This window comes from Trypanosoma theileri, assembly GCF_002087225.1.
Source record: "Trypanosoma theileri isolate Edinburgh chromosome Unknown TM35_Tth_3_V1, whole genome shotgun sequence".
Taxonomy (NCBI): domain Eukaryota; phylum Euglenozoa; class Kinetoplastea; order Trypanosomatida; family Trypanosomatidae; genus Trypanosoma; species Trypanosoma theileri.
The window spans coordinates 1,008,317-1,020,259 of record NW_021639845.1 but is presented as its reverse complement, the minus strand read 5'-3'; the positions used below and the strand labels follow the sequence as shown (position 1 = coordinate 1,020,259).

The 11,943-nt window shown below is 43.1% G+C and overlaps 3 protein-coding genes across 3 annotated transcripts; all 3 read right to left on the bottom strand.

The window, feature by feature from the left end:
* Positions 1 to 118: 118 nt before the first annotated feature.
* Positions 119 to 2,599, bottom strand: TM35_000034830 (heat shock protein; the record flags this gene model as incomplete). The annotated part of the gene is made up of 1 exon (XM_029022250.1): positions 119 to 2,599. One exon carries the CDS (start codon positions 2,597 to 2,599, stop codon positions 119 to 121), a length of 2,481 nt encoding a protein of 826 aa, XP_028886796.1.
* Positions 2,600 to 3,301: 702 nt separating this feature from the next.
* On the bottom strand, positions 3,302 to 6,145 carry TM35_000034820 (uncharacterized protein; the record flags this gene model as incomplete). The annotated part of the gene is made up of 1 exon (XM_029022249.1): positions 3,302 to 6,145. One exon carries the CDS (start codon positions 6,143 to 6,145, stop codon positions 3,302 to 3,304), a length of 2,844 nt encoding a protein of 947 aa, XP_028886795.1.
* A 3,058-nt stretch (positions 6,146 to 9,203) lies between these two features.
* TM35_000034810 (zinc finger protein family memeber) lies at positions 9,204 to 11,057 on the bottom strand (the record flags this gene model as incomplete). Its single annotated transcript, XM_029022248.1, has 1 exon — positions 9,204 to 11,057. The coding sequence occupies one exon, from the start codon at positions 11,055 to 11,057 to the stop codon at positions 9,204 to 9,206; it is 1,854 nt and encodes a 617-aa protein (XP_028886794.1).
* Between the last annotated feature and the right edge of the window lie 886 nt (positions 11,058 to 11,943).

The following is an 11,943-nucleotide window of genomic DNA, read 5'->3' as shown; positions in this document are numbered from 1 at the left end:
AAAAAAAAAAAAAAACATTGAATTTATTTTTGTGCACTGCACTCCTCCAAATGTTTCTTTTTCTGTATTATTTACGTCGTCTCAAGCCTCGTAGTAAGTCCTCCACTTCATTTTTTGCCTAGTCGAGGTTATCATCACCTTTTCGTGCCTCTTCATTCTCTGCGGATGCCTGTGATGGATTTCCCTCCGCCGCCTCCTCGTTGCCGCTGCCCGCTGACTTCTTCTCTTCGGTGCTCTTCTTCTTCTCCTCCTTCGGCTTTGGCGGCGCCGGCCGCTGCACGACGGCCCGCACCCCCTCCGCGACGCTGTGCAGCTTCTCCTGCAGCATCGCCCGCGTGATGGTCGGCGCCGCCGTCTTGGGCGCCTGCAAGTACTTCCCGACCTCCCGCTCCGCCCACGCCAGCGCCTCGTCGCACGTCGCGGCGGCGGCCCGCAGTTCCTCCTCCGTGATGTGCTCCATCTTGCCAATCGCCTGCAGCGCCGACTCACGGGCCTTGTTCACATCGTTCTTGAACGTCGTCAGGGCAAAGGTGACGTCCTCGTAGTTCAGGCGACGCGCGCTTGCAGAATCGCCAATCTCGCGCAGTGTATTCACACGCTCCTGGTAGGCAGCGAGATCTGCATCGGCACCATCATCATACAGCCAGTTCTCGTATTCGTTACAGAGTTGAACAAACTTTGCTTGTTGATCCTTTGTTACGTATTCCGCAAGCACACCTCCTTCAGCGATGCGAGGACGATTGTCAAGAATATAACTTTCCAATTCATTTTTGCTTTCACGTGTTTTGGTGAGCAGTAAGTCACGATCATGCATCTCTTGCTCCTGTTTTTGGAACAATAATACCATTGAAGGAGGAAAACCAACAATATCAAGACGTGGTGTAACACTGAGTTCCACTCGTCGTTGTTTTTGCTTCTTTACCATCACCTTCTCAGGTACCTTCTTCTCACCCTCAGTCTCTTCATTGGCTCCGTCATTTGTATTCTTGCTGCTATCCTTCTTTTTATCATCATCCTCTGTTGCAGGTTCTTCCACTTCATAGACTTCAACAGAAACAGCAGAATCAATAGTAACAAGACCATTTGGCTGGAGTCGTACACAAACACGCACTTCTGTAGCGGTAGAATCCTTACGTGGTGTTCCAATCTCCCATTCACCAATTACAAATTGCTCAAGTGGCATATTTTCCTTCACACGGGGACTCTCATTGTCGTAAAATGCGTATAATTTAAAGCCACCAGGTCGCTTGAAGGTAATCTCCAGAACCTTGGGATAGTGATCATTGGGACCAAGCACTGTGACCACCTTATTAATATCTGGAAGGAAAGGCACAGAACTGGTGCTATTAGCGTTCTCCATATAATAGCCAAGTTTAATAGGATATGTTGGTATATCACTTACAACAAATTCCCGTACCTTAAATTTAGGTGAAAAAACAGCAGCCGTAATTGCTGCACCACGTGCAGCAGTTTCAGATGCATTGAGTGTAAAATTTGGAGTTCGTCCTAGCAATTCCTCTGTGGCCTGTTTAAACATAGGAATACGGCATCCACCACCAATCATTTCAATGCTGTGAAATTTGGCCGGAGGTACCCCACATTCATCAAAACCGCGTTTAACAACTGCCTTGAAGCGTTCCAAAAGTTCAGCTGAAAGCTCTTCCATTTTGCTTCGTTGAAATGATGAAATATTAACGTCAATGTCCATAATATTCTCCACATGAAGTTGTGCCACCTGATTACCTGAAAGAAGATATTTGAGTCGTTCACATGCCTGTAAAAGACGCAAACTTGCCCGCTTATTACTGGTAACATCCACATGGTACTTCGTTTTTACCTCTTCTACCATATGCTTGAAAAGTTCATAATCAACATCACGAGTACCGAGGTGACGATCAAAAGTACGGGCCAAAACCTTCAAATGACCGCGCCAGAATTTTGCAACAGAAAAAACTGTTGTGCCATATCCAATGTCGAGAATGCCGACCACTTGTCCTTCTGCCTCTGTCTCGCCCAATGAGGAACCACGGAAGATACCATAGTCAATTCCCGCAGCTGTGGTATCATTAACAAGTGAGAGACAGTTAAGTCCGGCGATCTCACAGGCCTGCAACATCAGTCGTCGTTGTTCTGCAGTATAGTAGCACGGTACTGTTAATACACAGTCACGGGCGTCAGCGGGGACTTTAGGATCAGTCGTTGCAGCCACATTTACGTATACGCGAAGTCGCTGCAGCAGCATTGCCAACACTTGCTCTGGATAGAAGTAGGTCATATTACCGCAGTAGTTCACTCCGAACATGAGACGACCACTTTCGTCACCCTTTACTTCACATGTTAAAAATCGCCGCTCTGCATTAAGATGAGGGTCATCCATGTGCATACCGATGAATCGCTTAAGCAGAAAAACAGTATTTTGCGCATTGCGCACATAGCGGTCGACACCTTGTTCACCAATGAAACGCTCATTCTCTACGAAGGAGACTATAGTTGTAGTCTCTCGTTTGCTTACTTCATTTGTAACGATGTCAACACCACCATGACGCGTGATGGCAACAGTGGAATTTAAATTGCCGAAGTCAATGCCAAATACAGACATAATGGTCACACAAAAACACAAAAATACTTTTTCTCTTAATTCCTTTCCTTTTTTTTTTTTTTCTTTCAACTCGTATCACTCAAAAAAAGTCCTTATGTGGATTTCTTTTTATTCGTTCTCTGAAATCTATTCCTTTCTGTACGCGTTACACAAAAATAGTAAAAAAAAAAAAAAAAAAGGGTGATTGAAAGAGAAAAAAAATGAACACAAGTACATTGGTTTGTACAGACACACTTCAATAATAGCAGCAACAAAAATAAATGTAGCAAACATAAAAAAAAAAAAAAAAAAAAAAAATAGAAAAGAAATTGTGGTCGTTATTATCACTACCATCACCGTTATTGCCATCATAAGTAGAAACAAACAAAAAAAAAGAGGGAATTTATATGCGAAGTTAAAAATAATTTTTTTCTTGACCAGAGTTTTGGTTTTCGCATTTATCCTCTCGTTTTTTCTTGTTTTTTTTTTTTTTGGTTTCTCTTTCTTTTTGTTCTTTGCCAAGAGGAGGCAAAGGTGAAAGTATCATATTCGCCTTTTCCTTCGTGTAGCATAAGGAAAAAATATGAGATCTTCAAATAACAACCAATACAAAGACATACAAACACAAACGAACAAACAACTAGGTACCAAAAAAAAAAATCAAAAAAAAAGAACTAGAGCAACATCAACCATCAATGGAATAAATAAAATAAAATGTATGCTTTAGCGCCATGGACGGTGTAGTGTTGGAGCGCTAGGATGTGGTGATGTATCTATTCCCCCGTTACTATTGCCCCCAACCCCACCACTAGCACCAAGAGCACGTTGGTAGTTGCTATATTGTTCACTATAACCACCAGGGTGTGAAACAAACGATACTGGTGTACTGTATTGTTGTTTTTGTTGTTGTTGTTTCGCCATTGATACCTGACCACCTAGTCTTCGTGCTTGCTCTGCTGCGTCACGGAAAACACGTCCCCATTCTTCGTCTTTTTTGGCAGCCTGTTTGCTTTCTTCAAGGAAAAAGTCTAGCTTTGCTGCCATAGCGTCTCGTTCCTGACGCAAGGCCTCCGTTTCTTCTGCTGAACGTATGGCATCACGCCTGGCATCTTCTGCAGCCTGTCTTAATGCCGGTAGCTGCCGCAGTCGTTCTTGTAAATCATCTAGTTGCTGAGAAAGTTGTTCACAACTAAATGTTTTGGCACGTAATTGCTGCAGATTCTCACGTAAAGTAACATTTTCTTGTTGTACTTCTTGATATTGCTCGTGAAGACGCACATTTTCACGCATAAGGGTTTCTTTTTCAGCATCTATGCGCTCCCGTGGGATGCGTTCTTTCTGCTGTTCTACCTCTACAAATCGAATACGGAGTCGTTGTAACTCCTCCTGAACCGCTGTACGATTTCGATCAAGTTCTCGCATGTCTTTTTTCATCTGTGTCAATTCCTGTAGGTGTTTCTCCCTTTCTTCTTGTAACTCTTGCTCTAATTCATGGTTACGCTCTTGAAAACGTTTTACATCACGTTGAAGTTGAAACACTTCCTCACCAGCTTCAACACGTCCTTCTCGCAGTTGTCCTGCTTCTACCTCTAGTTTTTGCAGGCGTTCAGTGACTTCCCCAAGCTGCCGTTGCTGCTCTTCATTTTCACGACGTTGCTGTAATAATTCAGCCTCTAATCCACTAACAACAGCTTGAGCCGCCTGGCGCTCAGCCCGTTCGTCATCCCGCTCTCGCTCTGCCTCTCGGGTAGCCGTACGCTGATCTCCTAATTCTCGTCGTATCAGGCCCAATTCATGCTCAAGTAACTCTCGTGCACTAGTCATCTCCTCATGGACGGAACGATTTATCTGTTTTTGATGTTCTTCTGCTTGTTGCTTGTAGTTTTCAAAGTACCGAGTGCGAGATTCCAGTTCTCTTTCTAATGATTCTACCTGTTGCTGTAATTCACTCAAATCATGACGTGCTCGATCAGAGCTTTCCAATGCCACATTTCGTTCCTCCTGAAGATGGCGAATACGATTTTCATACTCTTGCTCTACTGAGGAATGATTTTCCTTAAGTTGTTGTACAGTGTTATCCATACGGCGTCTCTCATTTTCTACAAGGGTTTGTAACTCCTCCACTCGTCGCGTCGCTTCCTTTGCTGACGTTTTGCTTTCTTCTAATTCTTGACTTATTTGCTCTACATTCTGTTGTGCCTTGGATAACTGTTCAACAAGGAGACGTGTTCGCTCCTGAAGCGACTCGTTACTATTCATTACTACCTTCATTTGCTCTTCATGTTCTTTTGCCATTTCAATTTGCGCTTCAACAGCTTTCTGTGCCTGATTAAGTTTCTCTGTGGTTATTGCAAGCTGTTTCTGGGTGTAACTATACTGATCGTGTGGGACATATTCCCCTTTACGACGTAGTGAAGTTAACTGCGTGGTAACCGCATCGTACTCACTCTTAAGCTTTGAAAGGTGTTGCCAAAGCTCTTTATTTTCTGCGATAAGGGCGGTTATCATTTCGGCCATGTCACGCTCTGACCCCTCATTAAAGATTGCCATCTGGTCATAAAGGGCGGCAAGTATTGCCTCTGTGGCAGTGATCTTTGCTTCAAGGTCAGTTGCAGCGGATAACACTGCGCTACGGGCGACAAATACAGCGGTTTCATCCTCTTCGTGTGCGAAGAGAAGTGTGTCTAGCGCCTTATCGACTCTACTGACGAGTGCCCTTTGTGCGCTGTGTGCCTCCGCGCGCTGCTGCTGCATCTCTGCGGCGGGGATATATCGCGTGCGATCTTCGAGGAGTCGCTGCACCTCGCGAGGGTCCACCGCCGGTCGGCCACGTTCCTCGAGGAGTTCGCGTCGGAGTCGATCGGCGGCCTGTTCCGCCTCGTGTAGAGCCGCCCGCAGTCCGTCGCGCTCCTCCCGCGCCCGCCCGGCGGCGGCCCGCTCCCGCACGAGATGTTCCTCCAATCGCCGCACGCCGCCCTCCGCTGCCGTCAACTTTTCCACCGCCGCCCCGTAGCGGTGCGTCAGCGCACTGAACTCCACCTTCTGCTCGTTCAACCGCAGCGTCAACTGCGCCACGCGGCCGCTCGCCTCCCGCAGCTCCGCACGTACCGCGTCCGCCTCGCGTTGAACCTGATGCAACTTCTGCTCCAGTAGTCCACGCTGCAGGTCACGCGTGCCAACAAGGTCCGATGACAACTCCGCAGTGTCTCCACTCCGTGGCGGAACAGCAAGAGGCATTGAGACAGCAGCTAGTGCGGAGGAAACAAGTGCATCACTGCTGTAATGATGTGACGCTTCCGGCGCTCGCGGCGGTGACACACCACCGGTGGGTGGATGCCCAGTAGAAGAGACACCACCACCACCACCACCACCACCACCAGCAATAGAGGGGGAAACCAAAACGTCAAACGCGCTGTACTCCGCATTGCGCTCCCGTGTCCCCTGAGAGTCCACCCTGCCACCAGTCGCCAAATATGCGTTATGCGTGGTATCATGCTCGCCACCACGTCGCGCAGGGGAACCAATCAAGTGGGAGCCAGCATCCTGCTGGCCACGGAATGGCTTCATTCTACAGCGACCACAGCGATTCCCACACCCTTATTATTACTAGCTGTAACAGCACCAGTAAAAAAGAAAAGAGAAAAAAAATGCGAAAGACACATTACGTGAAATCGCAACAAGAAGAGTGATAATAGTGAGAAAGCTGGAGGTGGACAAAGACAGGGCAACAAATCTAGGCCAAAAAAAAAAAAAAAACCAGCCCTTCTCTCTCACTCTCTCTCTCTCTCTGTATCTCTGTGTAAGAGGCGGAAAGAAGGGCAGGAAAAGAAACCAAAAGAACAAACAGCAAAAAAAAAGTAAGAAAAAGGGATAAAAAAAAAAAATGTGGAACAATAAGAAGTGGCTTCAAGAACAAACTGGGGAACTCCCCACATCCCATTCACTCTTCTCTACGATCTTTTTGCAAACATTTTTTCTTCATTTTTGATATATTTTCTCGCTTTTTTCTTCGCTAGAATGAAATCAGCACATTTGAACCATGATCTTTACATGCTGACAATTATTCGCACGTAGTAGCTAAAGCAAGAAAAAAAGAAAACAAAACAAAACAATGTAGATAAAAAAGTAAAAATCCCCACTAACATCAACAACCTATCAAGGGGAATCAGCAGAGCTGAACAACAACAATCACGCAAGACTTTTTCTCAAAACATCTTTGATTTACCTGAAAAAAATCAATTAAAAGAGGTGCAATATATCGCAACAAAGGCATATAGCAAAAAGAAAAAAAGAGGGTAATTGTCTGTTGGACGTGTTATTTGTGCAAAGGTATCGGTCCAAACCTATAGAATTGAACGAGCATACAAAAAAAAAAAATTGCCTTATTACACGTACGGTAGAAATAAAGATTTGGTTCGTCCTTCTTTTATTCTGTTATTTTGTTTATATACCTTTAACAATAACTTTCGCAAATATCTATATATATATATATATAGATATAGATATATGTTCCGTTTCCACTACAGCCTTTTTTTTTCTCACTCATCCGCGTTTTATTGTCTCTTACTGTTCGTTTGCGCTCACTTGACTGATCCTGTGGGATCCCCTTTAATTTTTTTTCATTCTTTTTTTTTTTTTGGTTTTGACCTCCATTTGGAGTATATTATATATTCCCCTCTCTTTTTTTCTTTTCCTTTTGAGTAAATATCATCAGAACGTGCCATCCGGCCTTTCGCTAGCTGCGCAAAAAAACGTACGAAACTCATCGTGCATCAAAATAATAGAGCCGTAAGGAAAGAAAAAAGAGAATACCAACAAAGATAAAAAGGAAAGTGAAGGAATGTCAACACATACACACACACATATATATATACAGAAGAGAACCTACATTCACATTGTCACCAAAATGATGACAATCCCGTTAGAGGTAAATAATAATTTGAACACAGATTACCAGTGTATTCATAATGAAACAGTCATTTATCTATCTATCCCCTCCCCAACTCTCTTTCTTCACCAATCTAATTTCCTTGTTGATCACCTGTTCATTTATTTGCTTGAATATTTTTTTTTTTTTTTCGTTTCATACGTTTTTTTTTTTCTTTTGTTTGGTTGTATTTATTCCGTTGTTGCTCTTTGTTTCTTGTTTCTGTTTTATTTATGTCCCAACTTGCCTTCCACGTTTCTTTTTGTTCACCCATTTGGATTTTTCTTCTCTTCAACTCCCTCAGCTTTGCTCACCTCTTTGTAGTTTTCCCTGTGCTTAGGCAAGCGTATTTGTTTGAGTTTCTGTGCTTGGTTATGCAAGCTCATAAGCAAAAAAGCATATCTGCCAATTTGCTGGTAATTCGCGCGCATGCATTTCTCTTTCCCAACACATCAATACTTTTCTTTCACGTTCATCCCTTTTTCCCACAGATGTCTGTCGTATTCCCCTCACACGCCCATTCATCACACTATGTGTTGGTAGGAGGTTAGGGAGGGGTGATAACCGATAAAGAAAATGATGGGAAAGTGCAACATCATGTCTTGCGAGCAAGAATAACCATATCTAAAGGGAAGATGGCATACATGAGGAAACAGGAAAAAAAAGCAGAATGTGGACATTCATCTGAATAAAGGGAAAAAAAAAGCAATAAGTATGCAAAAAAAAAAACTAAAAACTTTGCGTTTTCAAAAAAGTACCATAATACTTAACTAAAGTATTTGACTGATAGGGTATGTGTCCGCCATGGTACATCGCGGCACAGAGTCGCTGCCTATTTCCCCCCCATTCATTGCTCACTTTTTCTTTTTTTTTTTTTTTTTTTCTTGTCTCCTCTTTCTTTTCCTTTTTCTATCACTCGCCTAGTCTTACTCGCTACGCCAGCATATCTTTCTCTTTCCTACTTCGGCCTTTGCTTCCTCTCATGACTGCATTTGGGTATCAAAACACCCATATACATGACGTGCAATCCTAAGTCGATTTAAAGAACATGTACCCAAAAATTAATTCAATCACATTCATTAATGGCATAGGGACTCGTCAAGTTAGTAAGCAAAGAAGGAAAGAAAAAAAGCTTGTACGGAGTAGCAGTAGCAGAATCCATAACAACAACACCTGCAACAGCGGTATGAAAAACCACTGCATGAGTAATAGAATAAGAAAAAAGAGTGACAATAACATTGGTTTCGCTCCGCTGTCCCATCCCTTTTTTTTTCTTTTTAGATCACCTTTCACCAGATATAATCGTTATGCACTTTTTTTTTTATCGTTTTGCAGGGAATAGACGCATTAAAAAAAAAAAAAAAAGATAACACAAACAAACAAACAAAAAAAAAAAAAAATGAGTCTCCTCTTTATGCGTGAAAAGGTGAGAAAGGAAGCATTTCTGTGTCGTTATCTTGCGTTCATCTTATCTTGTTACTCCTACTTAGCGAGGGTTAGGGGGTGATCTCACTTGTTCCAACAGTCTTCCCCAATCGACCATGCGTACAAACTAAAAGGGGCAAACTTATGTACGCACGGGTCGTATAAAGAGAGTTCAATAAAAAGAAAACGAAAGAAATAAGGAATCAGAGAAAGAGAAAAAAAAAAAAAAAACATAAAAGCCACACTGATGAAAGCCGCAAAACAATTCAGATTTTACATGCTGTACAGACGAGCACTTCCACTCCGTGAAGCATTTTGAAGCTGTTGATAGGTTTTTGCGTAAAAATCTGTCGTAGGCACACCTCCATCACCCCCAGAAGAAGACATACCATTACTAGAACTTCTCACACCGTTGGAATTTCCCGTTGAATTGGGGGTAGAGAGAAAGGGAGTTCGGATTTTATCTTGCTCTTGTTGTTGTTGTTGCTGTTGTTGTTGTTGTTTTCCAACAGCTACAGAGGCCATCTGCGGTACGTTCATCGTCTGTAAGGACATCATGGGGTGTACAGGGTACTGCTGCTGCGACCCTAACGTGGCAATCAGGGTCAGAAACGAGTTATCAAAAACAGGCTGAAGAGGCAACGCCTCTGAAGCCCCATGCGGCAAGTAAAGGAGTGTGCCTATACTGTACGGTTCATCAAGGAGTGGAGAGGGTCTCACAGTTATGTTGCGCTGCAAATTAACTCGCTGCGAGAACAGAGAAAAGAGTTGAGAGACAATACTACTAAGTTGTTCCTGCGTGACCAGCGAACCTGCACTTCCATTCTGTGCACCAGATGATGGCGTGTGCCCAACACCTGCTAACATTTGCGCTTCGGGTGAAGAAGCATTGGCGCCTTCTTCGTTGTTGTTCGACTCCCTAAGCATCATGAGAAGCTCCTCTAGGTTTTCGCCTTCAGTTTGGTCGCACTGAAATGAGACACCGGATGCTGAGAAAGAACCACTGGTAGTCATTGATGGTATGGTGGGGATAGTAGGATGAGGTTGGGAAGAAGATGATGGTGGTGGTGGTGTAGTAGTAGAAGTAGTAGTAGCAGCAGTAGCATTACTAGTAGTACTAGTAGCACCAGGAATTCCCACCAGAGACGATACACCAGCGTCCTGTTGCGCCATCATATTTCTTGGAAAGTAGGGTGTTGCCAAGGCATTGCAATTGTGTAACCAGGAGAGCTGAGGATCCGAATTTACCAAAAAAGGAGGCACATTGATGTTAATACCGGGATTTAAATTTTTCATTTGGGTACCATGATGATTTTCTAAAATATGGTTACCCATGACAGTGCTGATATTGTTGTTACTATTGTTTCCGATAGCACCGTTATTATTACTACTAGAGTTGCAATTACCATTGTTAGGGCGGTGCTGTGGAATTGACAGCGTATTTGCAGAACTCCTAGTATCCAGAAGAACTTTAGGTGCCCGTTTAAAAGAGCCTTGAAAAGTGGGATCAAGGAAAACGACATGAATAAAATTGCAATGTTCGCCTGCAAAACATGTCTGATTCGCATCATAGTATTTGCATCGCATTAGTGGCTCTGCAATATCGTGGCGTGCAAGTGCCCCTCTTGTGACAAGGACTCGCTCACTGGGTATTGACTCAACGGTACACATATCTCCGGAGAGTACCTCCAACATTTCACCAGGAGGGAGACGCTTGTACATGCAGAGATCCTCGCTACGCCAGACGTAGTTCACATGAATCGGATACGCCTCTAACATCCTTATGTCCACATCCGCATGGACAAATTTGCAATTATCTCCCATTTTACACGAGTCTGGCTCATGGGCTCTGTAGTTGCGGCAGAAAACAAGTCGTGTGATGTTGAGTCGTGCCGAAGGTGTATGCACGACAAGGTGGGGTGGCACCTTATACAAGCAGCGGAACTCGGCGTCAAAAACTACAGTTGAATCGTGCGGTGCTGCATCTTCGTGTTGCTCTTGTTGTTGCCGGAGACATGAGGGGAGATTAGTGCCGGTGGAGAGATCGTTCGCCTGGTTCCACTGCTCCCATATCTCATCGAGGGTCCGCGGCGAGAAGCCAACAGCATTCGCATAGTCAAGATTCATTGAGTAATCACCTCACACACCCGCCTTGTGGTTTATGGCACCTCTTGCTACTGTACTAATCCCTTTCCTTTCCTTTTCTTTTTACTTTACCCGCTTAGTTTTGTTTTTCGTTTGTTGTAGTTGTTGTTCTTTCTGTTAAGTTTGCCTGGTAATTTTTCTTTTTTCTTCTGATTTCACTTTTTTTTTTTGTGTGTGTTACGTTCGTCGTGGCTCTTTTGTATCTTTTTGTTGTTGTTGTTATTATTTTTCTCCCTCGCCGTTATTTTGCTGCCTGCTTTCTGTTTTGCTTTTCGGATTAAGCAAGCAGACGTACGTGAAGTTCCTCTTCAGATGCCACTACTCGACCTATTCGCTTCCCTCTTTTTTTTTCTTTACACAAAAGAAAAACAATAATTATAGTAACGTGGTTGCAAGAACTATTTCTCTTCCTCTTTCTCTCTCTCTCTCTTTGCAGTCAACACTAGTATTTCCTTTTCTTATGTATTAGCTCCCACAACTAAAATACAAAACAAAAAAAAAAAAAAAATAGAGAAAAGAGCAAAATAAGATTTTTTGTAGAAAAAGAATAGTACAGAGACAGAGGAATGTAGATTTAACGCAAGATTTGGTTTTTCTTCTTTCTTTCGTAAACAAAAGTCATCTAGTCTCCTCCGTGAAGGAGTACATGTCCCTTCAGTGTGCGAAGAGGGGAAAATGGGGTAAAGAAAAAACAAACAAATAAGAAAATCTGCTTTCCGTATCAAGTACGATAAACCAGAAATATTTCGTACGTGGATTCTCTGAAGAAATAAAAAAAAAAAAAACAAGTAAAAATACATAAACCCGTAAATTCCCCTTTTTTCTGATGACATTCACCGTCACCATATATATATATATATATATATAT